The sequence below is a fragment of the Ictalurus punctatus genome, chromosome 14, assembly GCF_001660625.3.
Source record: "Ictalurus punctatus breed USDA103 chromosome 14, Coco_2.0, whole genome shotgun sequence".
NCBI classification, from domain to species: domain Eukaryota; kingdom Metazoa; phylum Chordata; class Actinopteri; order Siluriformes; family Ictaluridae; genus Ictalurus; species Ictalurus punctatus.
The window spans coordinates 24,025,025-24,035,085 of NC_030429.2; the positions used below are offsets into that span (position 1 = coordinate 24,025,025).

Below are 10,061 nucleotides of genomic sequence, written 5' to 3' on the forward strand. Positions count from 1 at the left end.
TCTAGAGTTTTATGGGACATGCATAAGCATATGGGATATTTCCATGCCTTGCCTGTAGACTCCTTATGGGCCCAGTTTGCACCAGTTTGTGATTCTTGGATAACACTGTACCTTTATGTTGCCTAAAGGTTCCTAAAGGTTTTGAACATAATAGAAGTATTCACTGGTGTTTGGGCTTGGGTCCTTGTATTCTCTTCAGTTACAAAGTGTAACTGCATTCCAAAAAGTGCATTCCTATTCAAGATGATTCCAGTGGCAGATGTTTGTGTGGCAAACTCTTCCCCCTCATACTTCTGTGACTTTTTAGTACTTGGCCAATTTGACCACCTCTGTGGCTCACCTTCTTGAATTCCCCTCCTTGACTACAGCTGTGCGAGGTGTGGGTATGTGTCCCATACTATTTTATACAAAGTGACTTGACTGAAAGGAACTTAGATTATGCAGATATACACTGTTCGCAGAAGGACACGAATGAGATACAAGCATAGGCTTCTCCACACATTAGACACAACTTGATGAAAAGCAACCTGGTGAACTAAGGGAAAGTGGTGGTGAGGGGTCATCATCTGTCTTACAGGCATGAATAGATGTGTCTTCAAGCTGGCATGAATGGAGAGGATTCCCATACTGTGTGTTAACTCATTTCATCTCCTTCTGGAAACAGTGATTATAAGCATAATCTAAGGTTTTCCACTAAATAATGAATGGTAAAAACAACTAAAATACTGAACAGAATGCAGACTTGCAGTGGATTCCTTACCTCATCCAATTAGAATGCATCTCTCTCTCGCCATCTATGTATTTCTCACACTGCCTGCTCCTAGATATCTACAAAAGAATGCATATTATATTACACATTTACGTTATATACATAAACTCAGAGATATCAAACTCAGATCTTGAAGGGCGAAAGCCCTGTATAATCTTTAATAATCGTTTCTTTAATGAGTATATACTCACCAAACTCTTTATTACAAACACCTGTACACCTACTGATTCATGCAATTACCTGGGCCCATTAATACCAAATCAACCATCACTTGAATGACAACCTATCGGAGCATCATTGCTGACCATGTGCTTCCCATCATGGCCACAATTTACCCATCTTCTAATGGCAACTTCCAGCATGATAATGCAACATGTCACAAAGCAAAAGTCATCTAGAACACCTTTGAGATGTGGTAGAACAGGAGATTCGCAGCATGAACGTGCACATGAAAAATCTGCAGGAATTGCATGATGCAAACATGTCAACGTGTATCAGAATCTCAAAGGAATGTTTCAATGCCACAGAGAATTTATGCTGTTTTGATAGCAAACAGGAGGCCCTAACCAGTATTAGTATATAGTTTTCCAAATAAAAGTTCTCAGTTAGTGTATGTTATATAAAGTCTCCACTGAAATTATCGGAACAGCAAGGCCAATTCTTTTGTTTTAGCTATACACTGAAGACATTTTGTTTTGGAGATCAAAAGATGGCTATGAGGCAATATATCATAAGACATACCACACAATTTTTAAGTGAGCAAAAGTATTGGAACAGATATTCTTAAATATGACTGTTTGGTTACATATCCGTTGCTTGCAATAACTGCATCAAGCCAGTGACCCACTGACATCACTAAACTTTTTTTGTTTAATGTTTTTCCAGGCTTTTACCACAGCTTTTTTCCCGTTTTGTTTTGTTTTTTTTTTTTTTTTGGGGGGGGGGGGGGGGGGGGTGTCTTCCTTCAGTCTCCTCTTCAAAAGGTGAAATGCATGCTCAGCTGGGTTAAAATCTGGTGATTGACTTGGCCAGTCTAAGACCTTCCACTTTTCCCCCTGATGAAGTAATCTGTTGTGTTGGCAGTGTGTTTTGGGCCATTGTCTTGATGCATGATGAAGCTCCTCCAAATTACATTGGATGCATTTCTCTGTAAATTGGTATGTAGATTGTTTCTGTAGACAGCTGAATTCATTCTGCTGCTACCATCATAAGTTACATCAACAACAAAAGATTAGTAAGCCCGTTCCAGAAGCAGCCATGTATGCCCAAGCCACAATACTACTTCCACCATGCTTGACCAATGAGCTCATCTCTGTATTTCTTTGTGAATTCCAATCTGGCCTGGCCTGAGATACATGCCACACATGTTTATTATGTTCTTCATATTTTCCAGGTTATTTGTACAATTGCACCTTTTAAGTCTAACAGGCTGAAAGCCTTTTATCATATTTTTGATAGTGACATTTACTATTAACATTAGGAAATAAGTATTAAGAAACTAACTCACCACCCAAGAGTAGCCACTATTCATGGCTTCCTCTCGGTCCACCAGGTCTCCTTCATACGGCCCAAAGTGTGCACCGAGTGGAATAGTCTCCCCCTTATTGAACACCCCAAGGCCTGCATCAGGAATATCAGACTTTCTAATCTCTAGACCGGGTGGAAGGGTTTGTATGGCTCGGTCAGCAATCCCCAAGGGAACAGGGGTATCAGAAATGAAAACTGCTGGACCATGAACCTCACACTTGTTGGTGAAGTAGGATCTGCAGTCCTCACAGTCTGAAAGGCGAAAAGGCAACACATTAAATCCAAATAAACACATTTTTAGATTGCAACAAGAGTTAAATATTTCAAAATATTGAGATCTTGCACTTGGAAGTGAATACCAGTGAAACATCCCCACTACTATTAACATCGTATAGAAACGAATGCTGGGTATGAGAAACTTCTTGAAGAGAAAGTGCTTGTGAGAGGCTGACAGATATGCTATTACCTACATCGGGGGCATTATACTGTGTCACAGACTTGGGTTAAGTGCCTCCGTACCTAGTAATTGGGTTAAACAGTATTATTAGACATGCATACAGTTGCCATCCTTGAAAAAATTATATAATTCTCCAATTGCCCTTTGTCCCTCTGACGGTATTCTGTTTCCTTCAGCAATGAACATAAGGCTGCACACATTTAAAATCCCTTTGCCATCAATAACCATGGAGAAGAATAAAAACATAACAGCAATATATATCATACTGATTATATATATTATTTAATAAATAGAAGTATAAAATTATATAAAAAAGTAAGTATACATTTTTCTCTGCTTTCCGCTTAGGTTTGGTATTTCCAACAAAAACAAGTGATCATGGCACCCTGTGTGGCTAGGGAAATTATGTTTTCTGAAGCCAGGGCTGGATAAAGCATTGCGTGTTGCTATGCAACGCACACACTGACTAACAGCCCGTAGTAAGTGTAGTAACGGTCTCAGTGGAATGAACTATTTCTAGAATAGTAATTTTATGTAGCAAACACAGACCAGGGGATCGATACAAACAGTCAAATGTACCAGTGATGTTACACTAAACATCAGGCCTCATGGAACACTGCTTGTCCAATCAAATTAGTGGACTGAACTGTTCTGGTATAATATCTTAAAGATAACTACACATGATTTTTAGAAATCCCTCAGCCATAGTTTAGCAACTTAGTCTGCTTGAACATCTTCAACCAACAACAATGTCTTACAGAGAAACTCATCATCTTCAGGTTCTTCCTCTTTTACAGGATTCTTCTGGAATCCTCCAGTCTGTTGGTCAATAATCATGACACATTCTACAGGACTTGATGTACCACCACCTAAAAGTCCACAAATTCAATTTAAAAAACAAAAACAAAAACAAAACAAAAACAAAAAGTCAGTGGGACAGTCAACAAATTAAGCATTGTTAGGCTAAAAGGTGTTAGTGAGACAAATTGGATTCTGATGTTGTCTTACAAGGATAGCCTTCATCTTCAGGTTCTTCCTTTTTTACAGGCTTCTGTTGATCCACAGGGATGGCAAATCCCACAGAACCCGATGTCCCGCAATCTGAAGTACTGCAAGTCTCTGTCTTCACATCTGTACAAAGCTAGTGACCAAAGAACAATAATTACTGAGGTGGTCGAGTGATAAATTAAATCAGCCCACTGGGCAAGTCTAAACCCCAGTTTGCTACCCCGTTCCATGTTTTTTCCAGGTTGCCCAAAAACCATAGTGACTAGGCTTACAAGTGGTAGCTAACCTAATGTAATAATATATGGCCAGCTAATTAGCCAGTTAAATTAATCAATACAGAATAAAAGATACGAATTTCGATGGAGGGTGCAACTGCGTCACCATAATCATGATTATATCATGATGAACCTAACTAATATCATCACTAAGCAATTGGCAAACGTTAGCCATAAGCTGCAGTGTTCTCTGCAGTGGCTCAACTTACTTCTTAATCTACTGGGCAACAACAAATAACCCAGTGATTCATCCATCCCTGAATTATTAGCAAAAATGTACATAGAATATAAAAAGAGTCTAGTCAATTTCAAGATTTTCTGTGCTGTAACTTGCCTCACAGATTGCAAAAGTTTGCCCAAGTGCTGAGAGCAGACACATTGATGACTCCACGATAAAGACTTAGAAGATTGCAATTCATGGAGCAATGCCCGGTTCTGTGTTCAGGCATCTAATGGAAGCGTTACACCAACATTAGGCAGGAAGGACTACACTCAGGCTTCTTGAAGGTGCCTGGGTGTCCGTCACCTATTCTAGGGGCCAGTACTAGAGACCATCTCTGGTGCTAGACATGCACAGGCACTGAGATCCCACAGGGCATGCAGAAGGACAAAAATTAAAATAATGGCACAAAGAGAAGAAGGCCATGTGACTGATATTTAGTAATAATATTCCCTCATTGTAGTTATTTATTTAAAAAGAAAGAGCACTGACCTCTGCTGATTCCATTATAAGACGTCTAAAGGGTGCAATTCTAGGGGGGGGAAATGAGGCTCAATTTTAAACAGTGCATACAGTAAATCAATCTACACACGTCATGCAAACAATTACGATACTGTTAGATCAATAGAAAAAGAAAGAAACATTGTCCCGCTGAACAGATACGGACACGAAACACACGCTCCGTCTTCGTCTCTAGAAAAAGGTTGCTGGTTTCTGCATTCATCAGTCAAAATAAATGTTTTCATTAAGTTAATAATTAAACAGATACATAGCAGACAAATATACATATAGACAGTTTTATTTTGTACACGAATACCAACTTAATCTTCACCTATCGTCATTCCCTGTTAACCAAATCTGTCACCACCTAATTAAACAGTTTAAGTCACTAACCAAAGTAAGTATACAAACTGAAGCTATGATAAAAGAACAAAAACAATGAACCTTTCTTAAAGAAATTCCTAAAATCCTCTGACCAATTATATGGCTGTGTCATCTGTCTATTAAATAAATGCCAGCCCTTCAGGCTGAAAAATAAGGCTCAAAATATTCTGCAGTAGTTTGGCACTGTGACTCAAAAAGTTGTCTTTCATCTGACATCTGAAAGCTAACTACTGTCCCAATTGCCGTACAATACTGATAATGCTCTAACACTTAAAGAGTGCTTAATGGCAAACCTTGTTAAATAATATTATGTTTCTTCCTTATAATGTCTTATATTTTATAAATATATTCTTATATATCTTATATTACTTTTTGCCTTTTTGTTATACGTTGACATGGGAGAAGAGGGGTCAATTAAAAAAAAAAAAAAAAAACTTTAAGTAATATAGTCACGGAGGGTATGTACATTTTTCACTCTATATTAAGGGTGGGGATCCTTATAGACTGTGGAACAGAAATGTACTCAGTGTGTCTCCACCGATTTATTTCACATTGCAGTACAACCATGTTTCTTTTTTACTATTATGGACGAAACAGCCGTTTCTTTTAAAGCATCATCTTTAAATGTTTAACATACGGATCTATGTGAAGGACCACCGATATTAATCTTTGACCTACTCTTGTGAAGATAATGACGGTTGGTGATGACCTTTGACCTATGTATGTATGTATGTGTGTGTGTGTGTTTCCTGTTGTCTCAGGAAACTCGTAGTCAGAAATAATCACAACGTTTTTGTCTAAAAAGTAATTCAGGGACCTATTACCACAACTTAATTAAATTTGTGGTTGCAAGATAAAAATTCTAATTTATTGATTTAATTAAATATTTAAAGTTGTAAACATTATTTTTTGATGAATTGTGTTGACATAATAACGTTGATAATTACATCAACTTAATATTGTGTGCAATTTAAACTGAAATTTCTGCCTTAATTGATTTAAAACAAAATTTAAGTTGTAGTACATTTATTCATTTAACAGACGCTTTTATCCAAAGCGACTTACAAATGAGAGAACACAAGAAAAGCGATCTAACAAGCAGAGAACAATACAAGTAGCACTACCATACAAGATCTATTAATTGAGCTCTAGAAGAAAGCAGTAACTTTACGAAATTAAGTCTTGATAACTTCAAGTCACTAATGTCAAGTCCGTACCCATTTAACATGCCTGGACAAATTCAGACAGTTAAGACTGTGTTAGAGGACCTGTAGTCTGAACAAATACTATAGAACGGACGTTTCAGTGTGAGTATCATTTCATTTACAAATAAATTCTACTAAAGCAATGAATTTGGGACATATTCTCAATTGTGATATGACCAATAGTGGACTTGGGTATAAGCTACACCTGCTAATACAGTTGATGGACCATTTTGCACTACTACACGTAGCTAATACTAGTCATATTTAGCAGTGTAATTTGAAAATGTACTCTTTAGTTTACCATAGCAGTGGAAAAGAATGAAAAAGTTTCATTTGACAAATCTGCTCATCTAGAGAGGGCTTTTCATTTGAGCTATAGGAAAGAAAAGCATCATTAAATTTCTGCTTATTCGTGTAAACGTCAACTATATTGTGTAATCTAATTTCATGTATTGACACATTTTTAAAAAAAAATCTTTTGTCATTCGCACACATAACCTTCTAGCTACCTTCTAGCTACAATTCTGCTCTTTGTGCAGAATTAGCAGCCTCTGGACTGTGCAATTTAAGACATTTCCAACAATTCCATTGTTTACATGGATAAAGTTTTCCTGGAAGTCACTAATGACGCATCACTTCAGAGCGTATTAAAAAAGGGGCACGAGATCCTCCTCCTTGTCAACAGAACTGGGACGAGACGCGCGCGCAGAGGTACACATGGCAACCAGCGAGGTGAGTGACGTCGCGCTCTCAGAGCTTCACGTAAAGTACGTAGCGCTCACGTTTGACCTCTCCTAACATCTCCTCTAGCTTCTGAAACGTTCCAGTGTTGAATCATCACTTGGAGTATCTCATGATCCTGTTTCTCTAGCAGCATTTTTCACTCTGGCTGGACTTGTTGAGCCATTACACTCATTCTAAAGAGGACTAACCGGTCTCTATCGTTCAGCCTTCAAACATGCATCTTTCGGTAGATTTAAATGCGTGTCTATTACATGTGGTACGACTGTAAACCTTTTTATTTCGAGTGTGTAAAAGTTACCGCAAGCACACTGCGCAGAATGGAGCTTTTATTAAGAGAAAACAATAATGAATCTGATCTTTAAAAAAAAAAAAAAAAAAATCAAATATTTTGTTAAACAAATTCAGTGTATATAGACTTCCGTATCTTTAGAGATGAACGAAATATCATATCACGATTCTCGAAGGCTTTTCTACGACACATGATATGTGTCATAGAAATGCGTGAAAACAAAAGGTGTTGCATTTATTTAAAAAAAACTTTTATTTTAGAATATTTTTTTTAAACAAACCCTTTTTGCAGTTTTTAAGATTTGTCTTTTTTCCTTTTCCTTTTTTTAAATTTTTTTTTATTGTACAGGGACTCCACACAGAGACACTGGGTGTGAGCGTTGCATGGCCGGATACTACGTAGCCGGAAACACGCAGTGCGTTCCACACACACAGTGCAAATCAGAAGAGACGCTTCTGTTCTCGAGCTCTGTGGACAACGTTTGTGTTGGCTGCAGCAGTATCACACAGGATGGTATGCTTTATTTATTTAAATCATTAGGTTTTAGTTTAACGACTTGGAGAAACGGCTGGAAGTTTCCTTAAAGCTTTGTACGGAGGCTTTGTGTAACGTAGTTGCGCTTTAACACCAAGAGTGACGAGAAAAGGTACAGTATGGTCCCCTTTATCTGATTGTGTTTCCAGCTCAGTGGTGGTTGGTGTATTTGGATTGTCCTATACACAGAGAATGGGGTTGTCAGACATCAGTTGGGGTTTTGGGACCCTGTTTATTCTTGTCTTGTTCCTCAGTAAACTCTAACAGTCTTTCCTCTGACATTTGGAAATGATTCAGGACCGCTCTCACTACAGAGCATGTAGATTTTAGTTGCTGTGGTGTTTTCGGTTTGGTACTGAATGTTCAAGGTTCTTGAGGAAGCATAACAGGACAACGAAGACAGATAGGCTTTTATCGAGCGTTAAAACCAAAACAGGAAAAACACCACCGAGTTAGTGGTCTAATGCACTCTCGTGAGTTTGGCTTAACGTTTCCTCTTCATTATCTTCACGTGGACTGATGTGAGGAAACACTGGCATGCAGAATGACCTTCTGAGGACATGTGGCTGAAGGAAGAACCTTTTAAAAAAAATTTATAACAATAATAATTCCTTTTAGTTACTGAGGTTAAGATTTACTGCAGCAATCATTATGCCAGTGGAAGATCCTCATAATATTGTATGTGTGTGTGCTTGTTTCTGCAGTTTATCCTCACCGTTTTAGTGCTATACAGCAGCACAGCATCCTTGGTGATTGCTCAAAATGAGCAAAATGAGACCACGTACCAACGCAAGCTTCCCTCCGGCAAGATCGTGACGTGCGACCGCTGCCCTCCAGGTTCCCATCTGCAGAAGCACTGCACAGACACGCAGCGTACCGTGTGCCGGCCGTGCGACGCAGGATTCTACACCGAGTTCTCAAACTACATCTATGACTGTCTGCCATGCGACTGGTGTTCTTCAGATCAGACCGAGGCAAAGCAGTGCACGAGCTCCAGTAACCGTGTGTGTGAGTGCAAGGAAGGCTTTTACTGGAACTCGCACTTCTGCCAGCAGCACACGGTGTGTCAGAAGGGATACGGAGTCAAAGTAAAAGGTAATTCTGTTCAAACGCTAACGTTTGACCTCTCCTAACATCTCCTCTAGCTTCTGAAACGTTCCAGTGTTGAATCATCACTTGGGGTATCTCATGATCCTGTTTCTCTAGCAGCATTTTTCACTCTGGCTGGACTTGTTGAGCCATTACACTCATTCTAAAGAGGACTAACCGGTCTCTTTCGTTCAGCCTTCAAACATGCATCTTTCGGTAGATTTTAATGTGTGTCTATTACATGTGGTACGACTGTAAACCTTTTTATTTCGAGTGTGTAAAGGTTACCGCAAGCACACCGCGCAGAATGGAGCTTTCATTAAGAGAAAACAATAATGAATCTGATCTTTAAAAAAAAAAAAAACCTCAATGAAATATTTTGTTAAACAAATTCAGTGTATATAGACTTCCGTATCTTTTAGAGATGAGCGAAATATCATATCACGATTCTCGAAGGCTTTTCCACGACACATGATATGCGTCATAAAAATGCGTGAAAACAAAGTGTTGCATTTATTTAAAAAAAAAAAAAAACTTATTTTAGAATTTTTATTTATTTTTAAACAAACCCTTTTTGCAGTTTTTAAGATTTGTCTTTTTTCCTTTTCTTGTTTTTTTATTTTATTGTACAGGGACTCCACACAGAGACACGGAGTGTGAGCGTTGCACGGCCGGATACTACGCAGCCGAAAACACGCCGTGCGTTCCACACACACCGTGCAAATCAGAAGAGAAGCTTCTGTTCTCCGGCACCAGCTCTGTGGACAACGTTTGTGTTAGCTGCAACAGTATCACACAGGATGGTATGCTTTATTTATTTAAATCATTAGGTTTTGGTTTAACAAGGAGGAGAAACGGCTGGAAATTTCCTTTAAGCTTTCATCGCATCGTCATTTCTATCCCGCTTGAGGAATCCTCAGCAAGTCATAACCTTTACAGTTTGGCAGAGGCTCCTTGAGTAGGAAATAAACAGCATCTATTTACAACGATTTTTTGTCTAACAGGAGTGAAAATGTGAACGAAGCGGAGGTATAACAAGTAATACAAGCTCTTTTAATA

General features: G+C 38.5%; 2 protein-coding genes across 8 annotated transcripts in view; one reads left to right on the top strand and one right to left on the bottom strand.

Annotated features, from left to right (window-relative positions):
• LOC108274551 (zinc finger protein 431) overlaps window positions 1-10,061 on the bottom strand; it is a 68,363-nt gene that overhangs the window by 19,225 nt on the left and 39,077 nt on the right. For 2 of the 6 annotated variants that reach the window (XM_017484874.3, XM_047159946.2), the window contains exons 2-6: window positions 4,749-4,788; window positions 3,762-3,894; window positions 3,512-3,622; window positions 2,277-2,548; window positions 761-828 (exon numbers count right to left, since the gene is read on the bottom strand). In XM_017484874.3, the coding sequence (XP_017340363.2) occupies window positions 761-828; window positions 2,277-2,548; window positions 3,512-3,622; window positions 3,762-3,894; window positions 4,749-4,763 (599 nt within the window). In that variant the 5' untranslated portion in view covers window positions 4,764-4,788. Of the gene's footprint in view, window positions 1-760; window positions 829-2,276; window positions 2,549-2,762; window positions 2,816-3,511; window positions 3,623-3,761; window positions 3,895-4,748; window positions 4,789-10,061 lie in introns of those variants that run through there. The other 4 variants (XM_053685948.1, XM_053685947.1, XM_053685949.1 and 1 more) reach the window with 3 other exon arrangements.
• Window positions 6,942-10,061, top strand: part of LOC108274659 (tumor necrosis factor receptor superfamily member 11B) — a 3,975-nt gene continuing 855 nt past the window's right edge. The window contains exons 1-3 of one of the 2 annotated variants that reach the window (XM_017484884.3): window positions 6,942-7,078; window positions 8,618-9,008; window positions 9,635-9,805. In XM_017484884.3, coding sequence (XP_017340373.1) covers window positions 7,064-7,078; window positions 8,618-9,008; window positions 9,635-9,805 — 577 coding nt within the window. In that variant the 5' untranslated portion in view covers window positions 6,942-7,063. Of the gene's footprint in view, window positions 7,079-7,736; window positions 7,893-8,617; window positions 9,009-9,634; window positions 9,806-10,061 lie in introns of those variants that run through there. The other variant, XM_047159952.2, reaches the window with a different exon arrangement.